The following is a 25,854-nucleotide window of genomic DNA, read 5'->3' on the forward strand; positions in this document are numbered from 1 at the left end:
TGTACTATTGTTTTTCGCTAAATGCCGTATTTTGAAAATTGAACGACCAAAAATAAATCCGCACAAATAACTGGAGCGCCGGTGGAAAGATTGACAAGGCCTGGAATCCATAATAAAAGCAAAGAAAAATTAAAAGTATTTTTCTTTTGTACAGTTATACATAAGGTTTGTTATAAAAATAGGTTTTTACTTTTTGCGTGTTCCCTGTTCTTATAAATTCACATACTTTTTTTGCCGATTTTTCGACCTGCCATTATTCTACGGTTGTCTTAGAGTGGTACAGGGCCAATAAGATTCACTTTGTACCAAAACCAAATTTCCCAGAGTTTCGCCTCATCGAAAAACACTGGGCAGTCTCAAAACTTCGTCTTAGACAAACTGGTGAAATAGTTACAGATGTTCTTGTCAAGAGGAAATGAACGGAGGCTGCGAAAACGGTGTCCCATTCCACGACATGGGCGTTAATGCAGGAAACAAAAACCAAATACGTGAATTTAAAAAAAACAGGGAACACGTAAATAGTAAAACCCTATTTTTATAACAAACTGTATGTAAAACTGTACCAGAGAAAAATACTTTTCATTTTTTTGTTTTTTGTTTTAATGGGTTCCCGGTCTTTTCAATTTGCTCAGTTACCTCGGTGCTATAGTTATTTGTGCGGATTTATTTTTGGTCGTTCAATTTCCAAAATACGGCATTTAGCGAAAAACAATAGTACAGGTCTGAAACTTTCACAACATCATTGTTACTAGTTACTAATACTACTAAAAATATTAGTTTCCGGCTGACGCTACTAGAGGCGCCACAGTAGCGCGCTTTCTTTGGCTCAATTTACTATGAGACAGGCTTTAGTATCCCAATCATATTACTTTGAAGTGTCTTACATCAAATCAAACGAGTTGTAATTTAATTGAATGCAATAACAGGATTTTCTTACGTTTCTTACGAACCCATGAATTCATTCAGTTTGAAGGAGCTATCTGACAAGCATGGTTTTAAAATCTCAAAATATAGTTTATAGAATTGTACGTAACTTGTAGGAACGTTTTAACAAATAATATTTTCCTTCTATTTTCAGATAAAACTAAAAATCAATGTCTGTTAACGTTTCCAAAACGCTAAAAAGCTCTGACCAAATAATAAAGTTCTGTGATTCATACAGCTTTTATGTATCATTATTTATTTCATCATTTAGAAATCTCTCCATCTTTTTAGAAATCATCAGTACAAATGGAGCAAATGCAAATATTATGTAAACCCCACCGAGAGATTTATTTTGCTAAGTATATAAGTTCAAGATCGGAACAGGTGTACAAAGGATTAAAAGATATAAAATTAGCTTTTGTACCGCGTAAAGAAAGTGATGCATTTCACATAACCCAAATAAACCATCGAATTTTTTCGTTAAATTTCAAAACTACACCATGATTACTATCAGTATTTGAGGATGAGATTTTTGAAACATGTTCCAAAATCAATTCGAAATATACTGATTTGTTTGCGTGTAAATATTTAATGATCCTGATACAGTCACCGCGAAATAAATATTGTCCTGTTGATTTATAACCCAGCCGCACGAGTAAATGAGTGAAAAGGTTAATTTAAACGATCTTACGTACCTCGAAAAGCTCTTTAATGACCGCACACACCTTCGGCCCAGTCGGTATCCCTGGGGCGAGTTGTATTTTGGCACTACGGTCTTATGTTACCGTCCAACGGGTAGGCTTTTGCGCTTCGCAATCACCTTTCGTCAGGTGAGTGATCGGTGGCCAGGTCATTTATGTCGATCGGCCCATCTTCATCATCATCATTACTATCATCAGCGCGACAAACGGTTGGAGACAACCGGGATTGCTTTCACTCCCCCCGAGTGCCGAAACCGCTGCGTAGAAAGTAACCGACTCGAAAAAAGCAAAGTTTTCCTCCGGCAGCCGTATGGTACGCCTCCTCAGGTTCGCCCAGCTACCCGTTACCCGGTTCGTCGATCGATAACTTTTCAATTACGGGCACGGTGCTGTGTTGAGCGCGGAAAAACGGTCCCACCGGTTATCATCAGGTTATTATTTATCAATGTTTCGTCAGCGTCGAACAAGCACTTACGAGCATATAAATATTTTCGAGGTTCTCCGGCATCGGCGCAAACCCCTAGCTCGCGATTCGGTCCGTTCTGACCGGTTACCGGTGGCAGAAGGAAAAAGATTGAGGTCAGTCAGTGTTGCGCACCCGACAGCATGCGGCGGGGCACAGGAACCGATGGAAACGGAAAATGCGCTGATTGCAGCATGCGCTGTGCTGGAGAAAGCCCTGCCGAATTGACGTGGTTTTCGCGCGAAGGGACAGCCCAACGCGGAGAACAGAACACACATCAGTCGGTACCGGCTGGATTCCTGCCGCGACTCGAGCTGCACACGCTTGATTGAGATGCGATCCACCGCGTACGATCATGTTGATTATGCTGATGATCGATGTCCACGCACGACGTGACGGTCCTGGGTTGGCTTGGATTTTTTGAGCGATCGGAAAAGAAAGTCGCGCGGCACATACACACGCCCCGCAGAGTGCACAGAGATTCTGCATAAAGAGGGTAAATTAACAGGACGGTGTGTCCTGAAGCGAATCAGGATGGTGCAACTAAAAGTTCCATTGGGCCTCTATCAACCAAGCGATGAAATGTCTAAAAATATAAAAGAAAAACAATGTCACATAATTTATTTGTTTACAATTGTTACTGATTATTTTTCAAATGTTTGTCTGTACTAAACTTTTAATTTGTCAATTATTTTGCTTAATTTACTTTTTGCACAAAACTTTATAAAATACTTCCCACTACAAATAATAATTTTCATATCTACATTCATTCTAAATAACCAAACCAGATGAACACGTGACAAAAGCTGATGATTTAGAGACAAACACAGATGCACTAGAGACAGAAGAGTCTGTGCTATTTCAAACCAGATGCCTTAGAGACAGTATTCGCTATTTCGGTCATTAGTAGTTTAGAGGCAAAGGTGGCATTGTAGAAGTATTTTAAATTGGCAATGCCTTGTGAGTAGTCCAACAGAGATTTATTAAATTTAATATTGTCACGTTTATAAATTTGTGAGCCAGCTACACAGTTCATATTTCCGTTCAATGTACAAAATAACTTAGCTTGAAGTACATCATCGCATTAAATGCTTTCAGCGTAACTTTTCGAGTCTCCTACCGGCTCGGGAAGAAAATAATGTGCAGAACATAACCGTGCCACGGTAAAACAATGACAATCACAGTGTTGCACTTCGACCAATTTCGGCTCCCGCAGTCCCGCAATCGCCGGGCGAACCACCGACCGGCATTCCGTTAGTCGGGCGATCCCTGCTGTGTCCGGGAGTGTCCCGGAATCGATCATCGAACCACCGGTCATCCGCGGGCACCTTGGACGAGATTGAGTGCATTCTCGAATTAATGACAATATAAGCATGGTAATTGTCGTGCAGGGTGTTTCCCGGAGGTCCCCGCAAGGAACTCGGTTCGAACGGGGTGGTGCGGACATGCTACCGTTTGGGGGTAAACTTTCCACATCGAAAGTTTGGTCCGCCGCTTGGTGTTTCGGTGTTTCGGAGTGTGTCCTTCCATTTATTTTTACCGACCGACAGGCAGATTTCCGACCGCATAAATTATGAGTGGCAAAACTTTTCGCCTTTTTTACCCTTTAGCATACTTTGATTGGTTTTCGATGCAAATTAAGCATTTACTTTTCTCCGGTTTTCCACGCGGAACGCCGCCCCGGTAGGCACGCTCAAGGCGAAGGTCTTTATGACATCTGGAGCATGCCCACACCCGTTGCGTTGAGTTTGATTTCGCCTGGAAGTCCTTGCAGGAATTCGCGAGAGCCGGTCAATCTGGCATTGGTTGTTGACCTGGGGTGGTGGAATCCCACACCATTGACAAGTTTGTAGTGCCCCAGAAGACTCTTCGGGGCGGGGCAGGGGCAGCGTCAGGAAAATAAGGAAACCGGTTTATCAAATTTACAGTATGCCCTACTAACACTTAAAAATTTTGCGGCCGCAATGGAGCGGTGGGCTTGAAAGTACCCTACAATTAGGTACTGTTATGAGGACGAACCCGGCCGAGGTTGGCCCTTCGGTTGGCATCTAATAGGGAGCCGAGGGTGCCGTGTCATCATAGTGCGTGATTTAAATGCTAACTGATGACTTTTATACTTCGGTGCAGAGAAACATTATCAGAATTGGCGTGTTCCTTCTCGTTCGGTGCATTGTTCGGCCACGGGCGCATGCGATTATCGTTGAGGCAGAAAACTCTTTCTGGCCTCTATTGCACCAAATTGACAATCATTGCGTTGCCTCTTCCGCGCTTTCCATAAGGTTTTGCTGTATGGAACCATCCTTCCACGAGCGTTCGCGAATCGGCAGAGTGAGTCTTAATGTCCTGCGCCCGGACGGGAGTGGAAGAACAATCGGGTTTGGGCGGCTTCGGTGGCTGTTTGTCCAAAACGAAAGCCAAACACACGAACAAGCGCTCTACCAGCGGGGACGCACGGTGTACCCTTTGTTAATATTGTTTAATGAATATTAATGTTGCATTATGACATACGCTCGGGGTAATTCTGGCAGGTTCGGAGGGGGCCGGGAGCACGAACCGGGAATCGCGTTTGTGAGGTCGGACCCACCCAGGGCTCCAACACCGTGGCAGTTGGGAACAGCAGCTATTCAGGGCCAGCACGGTCAAGGCAGTGGTAATAATGAGATGAAATTGTTATTAATTTGTGTTTTGAAACATAGAACGGTTTGATTTATCTTGGCGACTTCGTTCAGCTGGGCGGCGACTCCGTCAGGATTCTGTGTGGGCATGGAAGTCATCCTCTCCTGTCAGCAACGGCAACTTTACGGAACGGCAGCATAAATACCGGTACCTTTCACTGCCTCTTTAGCATGAATTGAATCCCTTCACCCAGTTCCGCATGCGGCCTTCCACCTAGCGCCGATCTTTGGCTGAGTGGTGGCACATTGTTACGCAATGGAATGGAGATTTTTCATTGCTTAAATGGAATCTGACTCATTCCCAAGCCGATGCAACAACGGTTCCTGTTGCAGTTTTACTTGTTGTTATGCTGACTCACCAGCGATTCATGCCTATTTTGAAATTATTCATATGAACTAAAAAACAAATTATGTTTGTTTTGCTACCAAAAAACCAATTGAACAACTTCCTGTCTTGTAACGAGTTGTCTAATCGATTAGTTAAAAAAGCTTTATTATCTGTTGGATACAAAAAGCGTGGTTTTAGTGGAACTAAAACAATTGGATTGGATAAACAATTGGAACTAAACTAAAACAATTGGATATTTATTTTTATAAGCAAGCAAACATTTACAAAAGCCTAAAACAAAATACAGATTAATTATTAGACCTGAGTTGTGCATATAAAACAGAAACCCAATAAAAACAATATTAACATATCTATAATAGCATTTTCCTAGCAAATAGCAAACCAGATATTCAAAACGTTTCCCGAGTAACACAAACTAATCAAAATGCGGAAAAAGTATGCGCAAGCAGGGATTTTTCAAGTACTGTGCAGACGCGTCAAGTTCTCGTTCAATTCGACTATTTCAGCAATCTATACTATTTGCAATTTATACTCTGTATATTTTAGTCAAGTGAGAATAGTTTATGCTTTGCGTAAATTACATTTCGGACAAATTACAAAACAAATCATCACTATTTCTCTAGGAAAACAACCAAAACTGAGGTCATTATGATCAGCTGAAGACCTTTTTTTCTTCTTGTTTTAATTCGACGGTTATGTTTCAAACGATTAATATCTTTGAAATATTTTTCAAAGAACAATGAAACGAAGGAGACGGCACAAAAAGCAATTCGGGCTCGGAAATAAAGGATAAAAAACACACTCAAAATGGAATCATAAAAACAACGAGATTTCAACGGCACGAGAAGCGAGAAACCCGAACCACGGTCGCAGCCTGCGTAGAAATCACGGAGGCAAATCAGCTGCTCTTTTCTTGCGGTGGCAATCGATCGCCAGCAGGCCCCGGCGCACACGCCGCTGCTGATGATAGGGAAGCAGCGGAGCTCGACTCGGGCCCCGCGATCGGGATCAGTGGAGGGCCGCCTCACCCGAAGACGTTACGACGTCTGAGAGACTGGGCAGGTGTATCCATAAATCGACCACAGCCGGCCAAGACTCCTACCTCCCTCCTTCTCTCGCTCACTCTTTCTCTCATTTTCGTTGGGATTCAATCGCTCGACATTGCGGAAGCTTTCTTGCCGCCCCTCGGAACGCATACAAACATGAGCACGCCATGCGATCCTCGGACGCACGGTGACCGTAATAGCCGATCAATAAAGATGTCCACAAAGAAGACCGGCACAATGGAACGGAGAGCAACAGAGAGCGAGAGATTGGAAGCATAAACGGTTTCAATAACCGCCAACCGATCAAAAGCGGAGGCAACGGCAGAAAAAGCGCCAAAGCATCAAGATAACGTGAGTGGACCGAAAAATGAATACGACACGCATAAACGTTTGCACTCGGGACGGAAAGTGGTCCGCATGCGCAGGATGGTGCAGGGCGGAACCGTAAACCGTCGGGATTGAAAATCAGATCAGGTTCATCGATTCAATTGCTTTGCGGCAAAAGTTTTCCGTTTAACAGCGCCTCTTTCAAATTAGGGACGAGCAAAACAATCGACTGCACTGATTGAAAATTTCTGATTTATTAAAATTGGCTACACAGCATTCCAGAATTTTTCAGCTAGTAGTCAGCTTGATGACATGAAACGGAGAAAACAGAAACATTTTGGATCTTGAGTGGCTTAAACCGTAAACCTCGTCGACAACAAAAGATTAAGAGATAAAAAGTAAAAAGCTATTAATCATTTTAAAAATATTGATTTTAATTTAAATTCCACGCTGCGAAACTTGATTCACAGATAAAAGTATAATATAATTTTTTCAATTTATGGCGAGGTTTAATTTGGAAAATTCACAGTCTGATTGTAGCTAATTTATTTTAAAATTTTAGTTTTATAAGCATGAAACGAAACCTTTCATAATTTTCGTCGAGTTAAAATGATATCAATCCGAAACTATCTTTTTTGATGTGAAAATTGAAAAACAAACATCTTTCATATTAAAATTGGTTCATTTGAGTAACGGAATCTAAAGAACCAATTGTTAAAGGATACACACAATAAAAACGGTACCAAAACATATGGTTTGGCTCGTCAGGGTGCGCAATGTTCACCTTCTGCCCATGGCATGCAACATGAAACTTCTCCAGGGTTTCTTCATATGGCAGCAAATTTTTATTTACTTCCGAAAATTACGTCGAGTGCACTTTCTTCAACTCTGCCCGACACCATAAGGAGATTGGCTCCCGCAGGTCGAACTGAATGAGAGAGAGAAAAACAGGAAGAAAATATAAATACTTCAACGACGCCCTTTGCTTCAACTCCACCTGATTGTCCTTGCCGATTGCTGCTTTCCTACCTTAAAAAAACCGAAGCGAAGAACAGGACGAAACAAGGACGATCTGGAAACGAAAGTCGAAACAGGATCGCACTTATTTGGGGTGCACCTCATTTTCTTGTCGGCTTTCCAAAGGCAGGTGAATTTCCCTCGACCCGGGGAGAAAAAAATTGTCTACCGTCTTTCCGTTTGGGGTGTCTTTTGTTCCCTTTTCCGTTCCCTCCTCCAACCACGCGCACGCACAACACACTCGAAAAGAACTCGTCAGGTTCAATTTACTTTCTTACGCTTCGCTAAGGTTAATGCATCCTTATCGTTCCTATTTTTTTTTTTTTTTATTTGCTACATAAATAGATGATGCCTTTGTGTGTGTGGTAAAAGTTCCTTTTTGCTGCTACCTGACTTCATTCCGGCTCGATCGAAGCCTTCGGAAGTCTCCGACCCAACTGTGCTTTTGACCCGATCCTGGGGCCTAGAGCTCCCGACGCTCCGGGAAGTAACGAAACCCGCAAACAGAAACCCTTGAAGAACGCTGACCCTCGGCGCGATGGTCTGTGAAAATGAGGACGACGACTCGAGGACCCTAAGCGCGGCGAGTCCTTTGCCCCGCACCTTGCTCAAATCAACGTGGCATCGTTTCCCTCGTACTATGAGGGAAAGGATATAAATTAAGGATTTGATACTGATACGAATCAGGTGGATGGAAACAAAGAAGGGGGAAAAATGTTTCAGGAAAACCGTTGACGAAATGCTCGACTTTGACTGAAGAGTATTTTTCTACGAGAAACGTCATAGAATGAATCCTTAATTTTCTCCAAGCAGCATAGAGAAGTAAACAGATCTTAAAGATCTAATTCGATTCGTTTTATGCCAAATTAGGTTAATGTGAGAAACGATATTTGAACATGATCCAAAGATCATGTATTTCTTTCTTCGTTAAGAGTTTCTCTGCATGGAAAAAACTTCAAAAGAATTTTGACGGAACCTATATTAAAATGTTTCTCAAAAACTTTTCACAATATACGGACGACCAAATATATTTATTTAACGATCGTTTAATCTGCGGTCCAACGTTCATTTTCAATTAATCGTCTTCGTTGGTCGGTAAAATCAGAACAAACGATCGTTACTCACATAAGCTAATTTCAAGATCCTGGGTCTATAAAAATGGGCGATCGTTAAAATCGATAAAATTAAACAAACCCTTGTACGATTCCACCTAGTTGCGTTAATTTCAATCTGAAGCTACAATGGGTAAGGTTTTGTCATACCCGCTTTGAAATAATCTTAAACTTCTTCCGTCAATCGTCCCTGTTTGGTACTGATTTTCATCCGTTCTAGTGTTTTATAAGTTGTGCAGAAAATCGTTAGTTGAGCAAGTTTTGTCAATTCAAAGTACACGACAAATATAATAATTTGTAAGACGCTGAAATAAGCATCATACGAATAGGAATAACATTTTTTTTAAAAATGCAAAAAAATATTAATAATAATTGCCAACATACTGATAGTCAATAATTGAACCATTCTCACAATCCAATTGCATTCATTCTCGTTCTAAAATCGTATCGAAAAGCCAACAGGAGTTCCAGGACCCGTAAAGCTCGATGTGCCGGATTTTGCTTGTTTGGAAAAGTAATTTCAGTAAGTCCAACTATATATAAAAAAAAGTAATTTCAAAATTTTCGATTTTTACGTTATGAAAAACTTGTCAAAACAAGCGGCTTGATTGTATTAGCACAATTTTTTAAATAAAACCCTTATGATGTATTTGTGGGATCCATTATAACGTCTTCTTGGCGAAACGACCCCGTTAAGGGATTGCTAATTTTTTTCCTTTTATGTACGTGGATAGTCAAGTCAGTCTTCTTGTACAGGCGAGAATCTCGGTTGGGATTCGAACCCAGGCCGTGAAAGTGATGACCATCAGCGCTCGTGAGCCGATTTTCTCACAGGTGCTACCGCTCAGCTGTCGCGCACCTCTATTACCCACATACGTTTTGCAGACATTTTTTATGTTGTTTAAAATGGAACATTACATAAAAATGCATAAACTTATTCAATTATTAGATCATATTACAGTGATCATTTCAATAAATTATACACATAGCTGACGTATTCATGAGCATTATTATTTACATTAGGTATGATCATATTCGATACTATATTTAGAAATATTAACTGTTTCTAGAAAATGTCAACCATGTGTCACTTACCCACAAAAATGCGGGGCACAATTCTCCATCATCTGCTCACCCTCATGTGGTAAGAATCCTAACCGCCAACGGGCAAGTTCAAGTTCAGGACACACTGGACCGCTCCCGAAGATGCTGGTATCATTTCCCTGGTGCCGTCCTGGAAGGAAGTCCGGCGCGATCCAAATCCTGGTGGTCCCCCCCTCCGTCTACCTCTATTCTCCACATTCTGCCTCCTTGAAAGAAAGAAAGTGAAAAGTCGGTTGTTATGCGCAACTCGTTATCATGGCACCTTTGGAGGCGGTTTTTCGTGCTTGCGGCGGGTCCCCACAGATCCGTGGGGGAAGGAGAGATAACAATAATAACAAAAAAAAAAAAACAAGGAACGTTAACGGAAGACGGAAGGTGCCGAACCATTGCGATGGGGGCAAACGTACGTGTCAGCTTCCTTCCTTCCTGCCTGCTTTCTTACTTTACGGCAAGGATCTCTCGCGCGTAACGTTTACCGTGCGGCGTTGTGTACACGGTCAAATCGTTTTGCAGCCTGCGACCGACAGGTGTGCGTGGTGTGCGCGCGCGTCATCTTGTAACGCGCCAACGGACAATCATTCAGTGTGTGTGTGTGTGTGTGAGTAAGAGAGGGAAAGAGAGAGAGAGAGCCAAAAGGACACCCGTACACCGACAATCATCGACGATCGTCCCAGCTGGACGGAGGACTGCTCTGAGGAGCTCTGAGGGAGCACACCAACGGGGCGAAGCAGCGGAAGGAAGCGAAGGGTCCGAAGGAATCCAAGGAAACGACACCACAGACTGATTGAGTGGAATTGGATGGAAACAAGGAAAATACGATGCTGCAGAGGGATACAGCAAGCAAGGGGGCAGGGAGCGCAAGAAAAAAGTTCACCTTGGAGAATGGAGCTTTCGGAAGTGCCGCAGAGAAGAGTAGAGAATCCGAAAGGAGCAGCTTAAATTAATGATTTTAATAATATTCACGTTCGCTAGTGCTGCGAGGGGCGGAAGGAGGGAAGCGTAGAGCGAGATACAAGTTGACGGAAGAAGAAGCAGAATAAAACGAACAGGGAAAAAAAAATAATATCACCGATCGAAGACAACCGCTGACACATGGCGCATGGCGCACAGTCCGCATGGCACGAGCTGAACATCAGTCATCGGTTTAGTTTCACCCTGTGGTTCGTAAGTGATATTCGAAGCATGCTGAAGGAGGGTAGTGTGGTGACCGAAAAAGGAAGAGCATAAAACCACCACCATCACCACCAGCACCCTGAAGAGTCTCCAGGGCGCAGGGGGCGCCGGGAGTGACGCGCGGAAAACGAGGGAACTGCGCTGACGCTTGACGGGAGAAAAGAAAATTACTTCACGGCGTTTTAGGCTTGTTGTTTTTACTGCGTTTTCGGGAAAGCTGGAGCCGCGTATGGAAAGTCATGCAGATGGCACGCGTGCAGTGCGTAGGGAATGGATAATTTATGAACTGATGCGCGCATTTCCTCCCCATGCTTAGCCATTCAGATTAAAGCTCTGCTGCCGGAGACCAGCTGAAAGCCAGTCACAGCAGCAGCGCGGCAGGTTGTGGCGAGAGTAGATATATCCATTTGGTGGGGGATGGCATCGAGAGGGGAGAGGGAAAGAGGGACGACGGGATCAGGAGAAATTTTTGGCAGCATCAAGCATCATGTTGATAAGCATAAATGGAAAAAACATGGCAGCTGGTTTTGACTGTTCAATCGACAGAAAAAAATAAATATCTTTTTTGTACGCAGCGTATTGAAACACATCGCATCCCATAAGCCAAGCTATAAAAAGTAATGAACAAATCGGTATAAGAGCAACATCAGCAGCACGCCCTGGACAGTTGCTGCAGCAAAAGCAAATTGAGCGACACAAATTAATTGTTTTGTTCGTAAATTTCTCTACAGAGCGGAAGCTGATAACCTACAACGATAAATGCTATCGGGAGCTATTTCTCAACTTGATCTTCTTGCTGTAGGGACCAGTTGTCATGGGAAAAGGATGTTTTAGTTGAAGAGCGCCCAATCGCAACACAGGAACACACATCTTCTTTTACTGTTTAACGTATGAAGTCTGATAATAAATGAGCACATGCTACGTGCTAAAGGATGTCATAGAATCGCCAAAGAAGCAGTGAATAACAATAAAATTAAATACAACTAAATATTGTGGTAACAGCACTTAAGAAATAATAGAGATTTTGTTATTGTGTTTTAGGGGTCCGCGACAGCCGAGCGGTTTGCGAAAATATTTGCATATCTATATCAATCGCCGACCGAAAAACACATTTTCGCACATTTTGACAGTTAACATTTTACCGTTTCCAATTTTCAGTGCTGTTTGTTATATGTTGGTTAAGTGGAATCGCAATGTTTATTTTGAAGTTGAACCCATCTTAGCTCATTTTTTATGGATGAATGGAAGGTCTACATTTGCTACGGAATTTTCAAAATATTCGTACAGTCGAAAAATCACATCTTTGCTTTATATTTTATCAAAATAGTAAACTTATTTCATTCTTTGAAGTGCGTAGATAGTAAAGTTATTTTGTTGGAGGAACAATCCAACTCTCCGTTAGAGATTCCCAGCACACGAAGAACGATTTTCTAAGCGGCGTAATCGCTTGACTGTTCCGTACCTAACATATGAGAAAGTCAAGTTCATTCTATGTTCTATTAAATGATTTACTGTTTACTGTTACCTCAACAAGTTTTTGTCCATCGTTTAAACAACAATCTATTATCTTATTGCGAAAAACTTATAGAAGTCTTATCATAATATTTTTCATAAATTTTATATCCGATTGCTTTCAATTCTTCAAACAAAATGAAATTCATCAAACATAGTATAAGGCCATTATTTGTATTTTCACAGGTTGTAGGCGATCTAGTTTGAAAGCTTTTTTATTCTACAACTAAATACCACACATGAGCAAACTTGGGGAAATAGAATAGTTTTATTATTTGTCATCATGAAACAATATTCAAACAAGTCAATTTCGACGTACGTACGAAATTATATGAATATCTGGAGCGTTGTAAAATTGTTACGTAGTATTCAAAACATAATATACACTTCAATAACGCACATCAAAAGAGTAAATGAAGTATAAGCAATTCCTACGACTGCCGTATGGTTTGACAAACAAATAATAATTATAACTTACATGGCACGTCTCGTAATAACACTTACTTGTATCTACTTTCCTCGCCATGATACACAGAATTCCCATTCGCAAACGTTAGCGATTTCCAGCCGAAGAATATGACAATTAGTCTAAACTGTGCCAACCGACGCGACTCGTGGAGCTGCTCGATCCGACAGAAAACCTACGACAAATTTAAATATGCTTCTCCAGGTTCACCGCGCCTGTAAACATTCACCGATTCCATGTCGGAATTAGCAGCCGCAATCGACTGGCAGGACTAGGGCGATTGGAGTCGAATTTCCTTTTCGAATGACGCTGGAATGCACCGGAATGCAAACAAACAAACGTTGCTGAACATTATTTTATGCCTCCTCGCTTCGGCAGATCAATACATCCTGATAAGCCGGAATCAAATGTGGAGTTGCGATGATTGTCCTCTTCCATAGGTTCCCGGTGTAAAAATGGTTCCTCAAAACATCAACACGGGCATAACTGCATCTCGCTCACAGTACGGGATTTCAAAACGGCACATATCAAATATCTTTAGTCCGCAAGAACCCTTATCCGTTGGCATAAGTAAATCCCGTTCCATCGTTTTCTGATAAAGGACGGTACCTGGTCCAATTGAAGGTAATTATAATCGCAAATATGCCATGCTACAACTTACAGCACGCACTTTGAAGTTATTTGTACATTTTCCGAAGCATAAATGAAATGTCCTGCAAAGAGAATTCGCCCAAGTTACAAACAAACCCACAAGACACCGCACGGGAAAGTGGAAGCATCGGATGAAATTATTGATATTCCAATGAAACAATACGCGAGTGCTACAACCAGCCCTGCTTTCAATTGATTTTCTGTTTGTAACCACTTCGTGTCTCGTGTCTTCGCAGCTTCCGTTTGCCGCTCCGATCCGCCGACCGACTGCAAATGTGCTCTTGGGCCGATGTTCGATCTTCTAATTCTTGTTGCACCACCGCTACATAGTCGGTGCATATGTTTAGCGGCAGCTTTGTTTGTATACCCGATGCCGCTTACGCCCTTGCGCTTCTCCTCCGCTTCGAAGCTGTTCATATCCATTTCTGTCCGGTCGGGTTAATGCTTCAGTGTTTCGCTTCGCCCTTCCTGACTTCTGCAAATACTCAACCACCCTACCGCGGCCTGTCCTGCTGCTTGGCTAATGATGCTAAATCTTGCTCGAATCGAAGCTCATGAACGTCGGGAGCAATAATACAGAAATGAAATTTGTACAAATCTGGCTATCAAATCGTACAATCTCGCTGGCGAGCCCACTCGCCGACGGCCAGCTACGTTTCATTGGCAATCGTACGACTGGCTGCCTTTTACAGGGACAATGCAAGACAAATAGCGAGGTCACAGCTTGCGCGGGAGGGACAGGGCACGGTAGACTGGTGGAAGCTATAAAGCCATAGATGCTAAGAAATATGCACAAAGTTAAGCCACTTTTGAGCAACCGAGTCCGGGATGGAAAGTAAACCGAACCAACGTACGAGATGTCAGCCAACTTTAAAGCCCGTTCGCCCTAAACCGACAGCACGTTATCTATGAGGCCCATATCCATGTGATAGTGTTGCTTTCACGATACAAATAATTGTTGCTTCCTTCGTGCACGTGGTCATAGGAGAACATCGCTTCGATCGGGCTCAGGTTGGCGCCACTATTCATTTAAGAGAATGGCTCGGCGATCACTTAAAAATATGAAAGAAAGTATTGTTAAAACTTCAAAGTGGTAAGCTAATTTAACAGCTTATTTGACATACTAGATGAAATTAGTTCAAATGGTACAAAGCGTAAGCGCTAGGCAGAGGCGGATCATAGGGTGAGCAAACTAAGCAGTTTCTTGGAGCCCCGAGCTAGCAAGGGCCCCGTCCTTTTGACCTCTTATTTTTTAATTTTAACGTTGGAATTCTTCTTCTTGGCGTAACGACCTCTCGGTCATACCTGCCCGTTAAGGGCTTACGCGACTTGTTTCCCTGTTGTACGTGGATAGTCAGTCCTCTCGTACAGGAGAGGGTCCGGGGTCCAGTCTCGGTTGGGAGTCGAACCCACGCCGTCGAGGTGGTGAGCCCCGGCGCTAATGGGTCGATTTTCTTAGTAAAAAAGTAAAAAAAATAAATTACTCGTCAATTTGGTTTGCCGAAAAAGATATACGAGGAAAATGATTCTTTGTTAAAATTATTGATGGTTTCCAAAGAATCAGGCTTTTGGCAGTAAAAACTTTTCAATGGAATAGCGTTAAGGAATATTGGAATTAAATCGAATTTTGATTCCTTAAAAATATGTGGTTTAATCTAAATTGAAATTTAACTAGTTTTGAAATAATAAATTGAATGGTCAATGCATTGCATGTGTTGGTTCCTTCAACATATAGCTGCGTAGCATCCAAAACGCTTAATCCGCCTCTATCGCTAGAGTAATGGTGAGTTACGCTGGTCCCTCGTGTCTAATCCATATTCAGCGTGATCTGTGCTTTGTTTATGTTCTGCATCATCTGTGGTCGGTGTTTCGCAAGCATAATTGGGTAAAAGTTAAAGCACTTTTCTTTAGCTTCAGCTGTTATTTTTTTGTTCATTGGTGAAACGCCTAATAACCACAGAATTTCAATAAATTACTGAATAAAACGTGTTGGAATCGACTGATTCGTTTTTTAATAATTTTTTACTCATTTCATTTCTCTTTTTTTAGATTATAAGGTATGAAATAAAAAAATGTTTTTGATAGGTTGACTAGCGTAAGAACCTTTTTACATTTTATTTACTGAAACTGACTGTCAAAATTTGCTCTGGTAGCGCGTTTGAAATAAAATTTCCACCCGCTCGAGTAATAACGAAAAATTCAACCAGGGGGGTTTACAGTCATTTAATAACATTCATTCGCTTTCATTCAAACGCGGTTTAAAAGTAAATTTCTAAGCTCCGATGACAATAAAAATCATCGTTCGTTAAGGGTATAACTCACAATTACATTAAGGATCACGCCTGGTTTGTTGCTCCCTTAACATTAATGTTTTAATTCTGTACTCCACACATTGAGTAGACTCTTCATTTTGTTGTATTCTGAACTAATTGTTCAAACGCACTGTAATCGTTCATGTGATAGTCAACATTATGGTTCGGATACTGTTTAAAAGGGCTTTTTGATCTTTTAAAATCAAAACTTTTACTAGTGCTGAAGGGTGCAAATCATGCTTTTTCACTTATCTAACGATGTATGCTATTGTCACTCGAAATATAAAAAAAAGAAATAGAAATAATACTACCAGAAAACTGGAACCGAGATGAATAAGCGTATATGCCATTGACATGCATATTGTAAAGAACTTTATATCAAAACCAAAACCATTTGTTCTTTGATGAACTTTTTGCATCTGCTGATCGACAAGAAATTGAATATTGCGCAAAATAGTTTAATATTTTTAATGATAGTTTTGCGAATTCAATACAAATTAACAAATCAAATTTTTCAATGCGATTATAAGTAGCGGAGCAAATGAATAAGTAAGCAAAATATGCCATCGTGATCAAATGAATGCATTTACGAGGTTCATACTGTAAATTGGGCGTTAATATGTGGGACAAATTAACGCTGCAAGTGCTTTTTTATTATAATGTTAATTTTAATCTTTTTTATTTTACCGCCGTTTATTTAAAATACCATTGCAACAATTCTTACAATGTATCACACTTCAAAGAAAGCCATCAACATTGCGACCAACGTCGTAAAACGTACTCAACTGATAATAAAGTTTTTTTCGCTGATATCAACTGATAAAAACGATTTTCACCTGCTTCATTTACCGAATTAATCTTGCCCGACGTAATTGATACCAGGGCCCGGGTAAGCCGGCAATTAAATTATTGTTTGCTTGCCGAACGTGTCCGTTCACTAAGCTTAGGAAATTTCAAATCATGTTTTTTGGTTTGTAAATGCTCCTTTAGCCACTACATTGTTGCCCACGCGGTATTAATACAGTTTGGCGTTTTATGCGATGCGCAAGGTGAAATTATCTTGTAAAATGTAAACTCACTTATCTGCTGACAATTTCATTTCTGCTTCAGTTTTATTGCTCCTGACGGTGACGATAGCTATGACGGGGGACGAAAAAAGGTAAAACCCATGCCGGGTGGACCGGAAAAAGGGGTTAAAAAACGAGAAACAGGAGAGAATGGCAAGATGTGCAAACAACAAACATAAAACAAAAAATAAAGACACCATAGCATTGCTACGTTCCGACAGGGCGTAAGGGCGGCTGGAGTCTTTCGGCCACCGAACCTCAGGAGTTGTTAATGCAATGAAATTAAATTTAAATTTACAGATTGATATGATCAAATAATAACGAAAAGCAACCGGCTCGGCCAATTTTCGTCGACACGCGTGCGAGGGAAACACACACAAACGTACAATACACGCGGTCAAAGACGTATCAGATCGCACTAGTTCAACCTTTTCGGGTGATTACCTTTCGCTGAGGGTTAAGATATTCGAGGATTAACGGTTCTTGTTTGAAGAAAAAAAAATCCTTGTACACCTTGCCCACAGGACATTTGCAGTTGATCTTGCCGTGCGGCGGAAGATTGATTTATGGACGATCCAGTTCAAGATCATCGCCGTAATCCGTAATCGTCCTTAATTTTACACTCTCCGCTCCGTGACACCCGGAGCCACGGAGCCAGCGCTAGAGTGTGAAGATGGGTAGACACTTTTCACATTTCATTTTGACTACAAGCTTCAACTGGGAGGACGATGCGCACCTTTTGTGGAGCAAAGCCGAGCCACTTTTCGGTCGTAAAGTTTAACGGTCCGTCATCATTCGTCGTCTGTTTTACGTGGGATTGGAGAGTGGGACAGGAACAAGGGTTGCTTTTCGCGCGTTTCAGCAAGGAGTTACTGTTGTTATTCGGCAGGATTTACTTTGGTTTCCGACAAAAATTAAAAAAAACAGGTGGCGACCGTTGGGATGTCGTTAGCTTCGGAGAGCCACTTCAGTCAGTTTGCTCTGTCCCTCGTGCTCAGCGCTTGCGTCCGTAAACAAAGCTGCACCAAGGAAAATGATAATAATTAGTCACCTGTTCGAAGTTCGCTCGATTTCGCGTACGGCGAGTACGGCCCTTTTTTTGCTAACTGTGCCCGCCGTTAATGAACTCCGCTTTACGCCAATGGGAGTTGTACATTGCTATGTAATAAGCATAAGATTTGTTTGGTCTTTTGAGTTGAAAGTTTACTTAGCTAACGAGCTGATGAGTGCAGAAGACTTTTTCTTTGAGTGAAGTTGAATAATGTGGAAGGGTATGATTTGAAAAGCGAACAATCTGATGAAAGTATCATTTTCTTATGTGTGTTTGTGTTTCTAATTGAACAAATGTGAGTTTTTGTTTCGAGGTCATTTGTTTTTTTACAGCTATTTTTTAGGCTCCTTAGTACTGTATAAGTTGTGTGCTCAATATGTGCCATGAATTGAATAACAACTAGGTTGAAATCAGGTAGGTACTGGTAGAACTGTAGTTCTGCCTAAAATTGAATTCTAGTTCCAAGGTTCCAATACTTTCCAGCTCTTAAACTATAAGAGTATTTGTAAAAGCCTGGATTTAGAAACATGTTTCATTGAAGCTATTATTTATTGCTCAATGCTTTACAAACAAAATTTCAAAGGTTTTACATTCTAATAAATCGTTTCAACTCCTCAGAATATAATATGAATATTTTTGGAACCTGTTCAATAGACGATTAAAAAATGTTGCTCACCGGTACAATACCAAATGGATGAATATTACATTGTCTATGCTACATGGTTTGCTCATTACACGTGGCATACAAAATAATACATCCGTTTTATTCATAACTTCATGACCTCTCGTAACATTTGATTGCACAATGCTGCAAACGGATTCAGCTCAATCAACTGCGTGCGGGCAAATTTGCTTCCCAGCTTGGCGGCCTGCTCGAAATCCTGCCGTGCCCCATCGATGTCGTTGCTTTTTCGCTTCAGAATACCACGCTGACAAAGAGCACGACATCCTGTCCTTCCGGAGCTATTTGACAACTTCAGCGCTTCTTCTATGTCTTGCAAAGCTTCTACAAATAAACAACCGGAATAGTGATGTATGTAGTGCCATGCTTAGCTCATATGTTAGATTTTCAATTACAAGACCCTCAACATGATAGAATTAGATAAAGAATATTTAAATCAAATTAACTTCTAATTTAACATAACTATTTCGAATTGAAAATAAACTGCACAGTGCGGCATCTAGCGTTTGAAAGAAAAGCTTACCAAATGAGCTTACAAAGCTCTACAAATTTAACCAAAGCTCGGGAGAGGCATTGCATTATATTGCTCGTTAGTGGGCGCTGTAGTGCAACGCTGCCTTACCTGACTCCTTTCCAAGCAAACAGTAAACCTGTGCACGATTATTCCAGGGTGCAGGACGTTCCGGTGCGGTTTCTATAGATTTGCCGAGTAGCTCCAAAGCCTCTGTTAATTTACCATCACCAGCCAATGCAATTGCTTCAATTTCAAGCCGTTGAGATTCCTTCAAACGAGGGTCAGTTTCTCCTTCAGCATCTGCAACGAGACTTGTTAAAAATCTGTGGATTAACTTCAACTCATTCCTACCTTGTGGATCGACAAGGTGTGCTTCCTCTTCTTGAAGCAGGTATTCTTCACCACCAATTTGCGATGGATTCAAAATCGATTCCAACACTTGCCGATCGTGCTCCGAAAGACAGTCCTTCGTTAGTGAACCCATCACAAAAATACACTCTGTTCACGGTCGTCGTTCTCACTAGACTGTGGTCGATAAAATGTGCGGTTCGAACAGACACCGTCGATCAGTAACGATGACGATGGTCGCCAGCCGGTTCCTGTTTACTTTTGAAACCGGAATGTGATTAGATGCAAGAACGATTGAAAAAAAAAACTGGTTTCACATACCATGTTGCGTGCTTGGTTGACAACATGAAAAGCTCCATAGCGCGGGGGATGCAAATCGAGCAGATACCTGTTGTACAGTGTTGTACGAGCTGATGGTGCTTTTGATGTATCAATTTGAGTAAACTTTAATACAAATTACGTTAAAATCCCAAATGAAGCCCCCCAGCCGAAATCACTGTAGTGGCTACACCATTTGTGAGCGGATGTACCTAAAACGGTATGCAATGGGTGAAACAAATTACGTTGTGTGAACTGTTTGAAGTGAATGTCTCGTTAAATTAAAGATTATGGTTATACTAGACAGGATGTACTAGATGAAGTCCCACATGCATTATTTGCATGAGTCTATGAAAATTCGGCTACGCAATCAACATAGGGGTGCGGTATGAGGGGGATCAACATAGGGGTGCGGTAACATTGGCCCATGGGCCCCCCTTATTAGGTAGGCCTCGCTGCGGGCGCGCCGCCGTTTCAAACTCATTTTTTCACTCCAACTTAGTAGTCATTTGGGATTTGACCCATATTTGAAAGACTAAATTAACTTGAAAGACACTGTAAATAGAGAATCACGAATATTGCATACAGCACAGGCGTTTGTGGTGACTTAAAACTCACTGTATTCGGTATAAAACTCAGCACTTGTTATCGAGATGAGTTTATTTTTGCTAGCTTTTCAAGTAAACCATAGTAAAATCGAATCTAAATCTGATTCTACCATTTTAGCAATTGTTTTAGCTCGTGTTAGAACGAGTTGAGAGCTTTATGTTTTACCACGATTTTGAATGCTCATTTTATTCCTTAAGGAAATTTATTCTAGTTAGCATAAACTATTATTATCTTATTCTTTATGAATTAAGTTTTTATATAATGTAATTTAATCAGATCATACTCCAAATGTCTAATCAGGTTCGGTCTCTGCTCGGAAAACATTTTTTTTAGATCTGTGTAGAATCATCAATGTTATGGAAAAGAAACAGTGGGTCCAATAACCAACTAATCAGTATGTTTTTCAAACATTGACGGTAATGAAAATATAAATTGATACAAAACCGTAATGTGCTGTTATGCAAAGCCTAGACCATTCAAGGAAATGTTAAGATTTCCAGAGACATACATGTTGTTGACTTTCACAAGAGCCTATGTTGTCTGCGACTGTTTAGTATTTTCGTACCGTTTTAAATACATATTGTTTTTGAAGTGAATTAGAAATGCCGTTATCACATATAAGTAACACTTGTTCGTTTCTACGTCACACCATTATTTACTGACATGGTAATCTACTATCGCAAAGTTCATAGTCGAACATTTCGTTCGATTCTACTTTTTTATGAGAAATGTAGAAGAAAATAAAGTGCAAAACAAACAATGATAGACAAATAGATTAAAATTGAAAAGAAGTTCAATTGAATTTCTCCGGTTGAGAAGAGAAGATTAACACGCTAGCAATCACAAACGGAAAGCAACCTGTTTCTACGCAGCATCCTCTCTAGATCTCCGTGTAAACATGTTTAACAACAGTACGCCGGTAGTAGATAAGGATTGGTAGGATTAGACTTGAGAGAAGGGTGTCATATATTTAGTTTAATAATGTTTGCAGTGAATTCGCATCCTCTTGGTGTTCAGTACACCGATTGATGATTGAACCGATTTGTCCGTTCTCTTTTAACTGCCTTGCAGAATAGAAATGAAATAGTCTGGTTTATGGAGTAATCAACAAGTTCCGAACATGGCATGCTTCTACAACAGAATGGTTTCAGGTTCTGTACGGAAGTATTCCAGACTTTCGATGACGAGCAGAACGTGAACGGCTAGTATCAAATTAAATATTCAGCAAATAAGTCCGCCTGCTACTTACACAGTCAGCTTCGAGATAAGCGTCTCATTTGTGAGAAGCTTCAAGCAACCCACGGGGCATCGTTATCAACATCATCATTATCGCAAACACCAACACTTGGCAACCCCGGCGCGCCACATGTTGATGGTGGCAAATGTTTGAAAACCATATGTTACCCCGCCAATGTTGAGGAATCGGTATATTATTACAAATGCACCCCAAAAAGACGTGCGATCGAGAGGGCGCAAAAATAACCGTGAAATCGTTCGTTCGAGCGATAGAGACAGCGTGTCTGGGATGGGGCGGAAGAAAGCATGCGTGTGTGTGTGTGTGGGCGCGCGTATGTGGATTCGTGGAGGGTGCGGATGACGGGGATGAAAAGAAGACGGTTTGTAAACTCCACCGCACGCGTTCCCAAGAGTCTGTATCGGCATTCGTCTCCGTTCGAAATTCAGTTAGTCCGCGGAGTCCGTCCGATTCAAAACGGTTAGTTGGTTTGCGCCGGTTCGAGTTGGTTTCACGTCTTTTTTGCCGGTTCGCGCTGGTCGGATGTGTTTGTAGGATTAATGTTTTGTTGCTAAACCAAAAAAAAAAAACTAAGCCCAAAACTAACACACTACTGCTCGGGAAATGGCCTTTGCTGAAGCGATTGTATAGTAGCTCTTTTAAATTACTTAAAATGCGAGTGACGAATATCAAAAATGTGGTTTCGTTCGACGTTCGCCGCATCGTTCCGCATGGTGGACATTGTTTAACCTTGTCACGCAAAAGTATGCGTTCTGGTTCGCCGTACGTATGTCACTATCGTATCTCGGCCACTGAAGCGAACGTTTGTTTTTCGGCACAGTTTTGGGGATTTACCCCTTTTAAATGTTTGGTTTTCATTTCTTTTTCGAGCCAGTTCCATTTTTAAGGACAGATTTTCCGAGAATTACGACCGGATAGAAGTGGACCACTTGCTTTCCTTCGGTAAATAAAGCGAAAGTAGACGAGGAAGAAAGTAAAAATGAAAAGAGGCTGCGCGGGGCAAAGAATACGATCGTAGATAAATTACCTTTCTTAAACACTTTCTTCCTGTGTGCGTGTGCGAAGACTAATTTAAAATGATATTTGTTTTTGCAACGGCAATATCGGTTCAAATTTAAAAATGGCTTGCACGTGAACGCCATGTGACCGGATGACCTAGTTCGGGACGATCACATGTGTTTATGTGCAGTGCTGCACTTCTTCCGCTCTTTCATACCCTCAACACCTACACAAGCGAAGCAGAGTGCCGGTTGTTAAACAAAACCAAATTAAACCAAACGCGTTAGAAAACACCATCGATCCAAAACTCGCTAAGAAGTGTAACACAGAGTGTGTCCATAGGGAATGCGCCTGCATTTACCGCGTATTAATAGCCACCGTTGTAGGGAGGGAAAAATGTTTTTCATCCCACGCCTCAAGACGACCTTCTCCTACAATATCCTATCGTCAGTGGGAGTTTTACCAAAAGACGTATGCGGCGTACAATACGATGAGGAGTGGCTAGCAGTTAAGATGATTTCCTTCCCTTTTGCAACGTGTGCGGTTTGTTTTCTATCTCCGGTTACGCTTGTTCGCTCCGGCCGGATAAGTACGCAGGAAACGCAGGAAACTTTCCCTGTGCAGATCGTGTTAGCGCTCGTTGTTGGCAATTAAACTGCGCGATCATCTCCGCCACAATGCCTTCCGACCGTAATCGGAACACACACACGGAACAGACTCATTTTGCTCGGTGGCAGTTGTCGGTTCGTGGAGAAAATATGCTGGAATTATCACCGCGCAATCAACATCTGCAACTGGATAATAAAAAGGAAATGATTAAACAAAATGCACCGATGATCACCAAGTTGCGTTGGATCATCAAGCTTGATTTTCTCAATTGTTTATGTTGCCCACGTGAGCTTCCGTAGTCCGTTTGCAATGTGTAACACATCATAAATTACGTCAGGACTGTGTGAAACTTCACGATGTACCTTACCACCGGGTCAAGGACGATAAGAGTCATGCAAAGATAACCCATGATGTCTTATCACCATGATTTGATAAACTTGTCATTAGATAGAATTCTTGGTAAAAGCTAATTGAAAATATAAATAATATGTGTTATGTAAGAAAAAAAGGTCCATTTTCCATGGCTAAAATTATTATGAGTTAAATTAACGAATAGAGAGTCTAGGAATGTACCAAATATTCATTTTGTATTATTTTTCAGGAATGAATGTATCGATGCAAATGGAATGAAAATGATTATAAAAAATAAAAAAACATGAAACATGTGTATTACCTACATGTAAATAACTAAAACTTCATTTGGTTGGCAAATTTAAAGCAAGGACAGGTAACATTTTGAATAAAACAAGCACGATTTCAATAATAACAGTTGTAGTTTCACATTCCTTCCAAATTCTTTGCCGTGTTTCGAAACAACGTGCATTTTTGTCACAACCTGATTGCTTAATTTCTGTGATATTGATAAAAAAAAGTCAAATTGTGAGTGAAATTAAAAAAAGTTTGAGTGAAATAATATGCTTACTTTCGAAAACTGATACAATACGAAACCGGTTCGCCGGCATTTCATGTGTCTTTTTTTTCGTTCACTGGAGGTGTGTCCAAAACCAGACCCATCGGATCTCAAACAGGTTTGTCACATGGTACGAACTTCGAATGTTTAACGCGTTTCGGGTAAACACTTGACCTTCAAATTGATATTTTATTTTTCAACGTCAAATGATTGAACGATATTTTCAGTCAACAAGCGATCGAACATTTAACAATTGGTAAACCATATGTTGACCTGGTAGAAAGGCAGTATAGTCCCCTGTGCTCTTAGCCAAGAAAAAGGAACAACTTGCACCAGCCGTGCAGTTCGTTAACGCCGCACGTCGGGCGTTGACAAAGACACTTGCCGTCGTCGGCGTTGCGCGTAAATAGTTGCAGTTCATTTCTGCGACTAACTAACAGCTGAACCCTAACCCCAATTCTTGCCACGTCCCTTCACCTATCCGACCGTCATTCGCGGGACGCATAAGAAAGTGCCTTGTTCTAGCGCATCTTCCCTGCCCGGCTAGGGGACCACATTTGTTTGTAAACGATGTCGATTTTTCGCGGCGTTTAGCGCGCTCGTGTGACATGCTTTATGGCTTTACGCCGCCCGCGATCGCGATCGGTTCAACGCCGCCCGATGAACTGGCGTTAGTTTCGTCGAGCAATTCCTAATAGTGACGTGGTGACGGGAAAGTACCGAACCGAGGCGTTTATTAGCGTATCGGCGCCGCTGAGTGCATGTGGATCACTCGCGAATGGCGCGTTGTTGGTGCATTGTGGTGATGGCTTTGTGACCCGACTCTTGTTGCGAGAATGATTTATCGGTGATCCCCAGACTACTTATCAGGGGCAGGGAGTTGAAGTTAATAATCATAGAGGGTTTAAAAATCGGAATACTTGTTTATCTACAATTAAAAGATTCCTTCTATTCAAAACAAATTTCCTTCAAACATAGATTCCTTCTATTCAAACAAAACAAACCCGACATAAATAAGACACACACAAGATATTTATCATGTACATTAACTATTCTTGTATATACAAGAAATTAGAAAAATATGTATATATATAAATATGAAAATAATATAAAAATGTCAACGGCAACGTTGGTATCCAATGTTCAACAATTTAATAAAATCCAACAATTTTTAAAGTTGGCTTACCTAGACAAATAATTATGTCATATACTTCCATAATATCATACACATGATATTGTGTGGACTTTAAATAAAAATCGGATAAAACATAGTTTTTAAAATCTAAAACCGATAAAGTCGAGCAGCATTTACAAGTATGCTTGAAATTCAGAAAAAAACTCGTAGAGAGTAAGTACAATCACTTTCGCCCAAATTTGTATATCATTTTTATTGAACCAACGATTTCTGAATAATAAGCAAAAACTAGGCTTCCCAAAGGAATTTTATTTTTTCTTTCCATTTTATTAATTATTATAGCCTACCACGACATAAATCCACTACTATATTAGTGAAAAGGGCTAATGAGTTGAATGGATTGTTTGCTGTCACCCTTTTCTTTATGACACCCCAGTCAACGTATTAAATTTACTCCACAATACTAGAATTATTTTAGGTTCCATTGAACAGTAGGTTCTCTCCATTCAAGAGTAAAATGGGGTA

The 25,854-nt window shown here is 41.1% G+C and overlaps 1 protein-coding gene across 1 annotated transcript; it reads right to left on the reverse strand.

Annotated features, from left to right (window-relative positions):
• Nucleotides 1-18,666: 18,666 nt before the first annotated feature.
• LOC131259864 (tetratricopeptide repeat protein 36 homolog) lies at nucleotides 18,667-19,630 on the reverse strand. The gene is made up of 3 exons (XM_058261471.1): nucleotides 19,498-19,630; nucleotides 19,255-19,446; nucleotides 18,667-18,956 (listed from the first exon to the last, which is right to left on the reverse strand). Exons 1-3 carry the CDS (start codon nucleotides 19,628-19,630, stop codon nucleotides 18,718-18,720), a joined length of 564 nt encoding a protein of 187 aa, XP_058117454.1. The 3' UTR covers nucleotides 18,667-18,717.
• Nucleotides 19,631-25,854: the final 6,224 nt, after the last annotated feature.

The sequence above is a fragment of the Anopheles coustani genome, chromosome 3, assembly GCF_943734705.1.
Source record: "Anopheles coustani chromosome 3, idAnoCousDA_361_x.2, whole genome shotgun sequence".
Classification (NCBI taxonomy): domain Eukaryota; kingdom Metazoa; phylum Arthropoda; class Insecta; order Diptera; family Culicidae; genus Anopheles; species Anopheles coustani.

Bases quoted from the DNA above. Each gene is read 5' to 3' on its own strand.
- LOC131259864 (XM_058261471.1), bottom strand. From the start codon at position 19,630: ATGGGTTCACTAACGAAGGACTGTCTTTCGGAGCACGATCGGCAAGTG. The intron at 19,447-19,497 runs GTAGGAATGAGT...GTCTCGTTGCAG, and splicing joins ACACCTTGTCGATCCACAAG to ATGCTGAAGGAGAAACTGAC. The intron at 18,957-19,254 runs GTAAGGCAGCGT...GTTTATTTGTAG, and splicing joins TTTGCTTGGAAAGGAGTCAG to AAGCTTTGCAAGACATAGAA.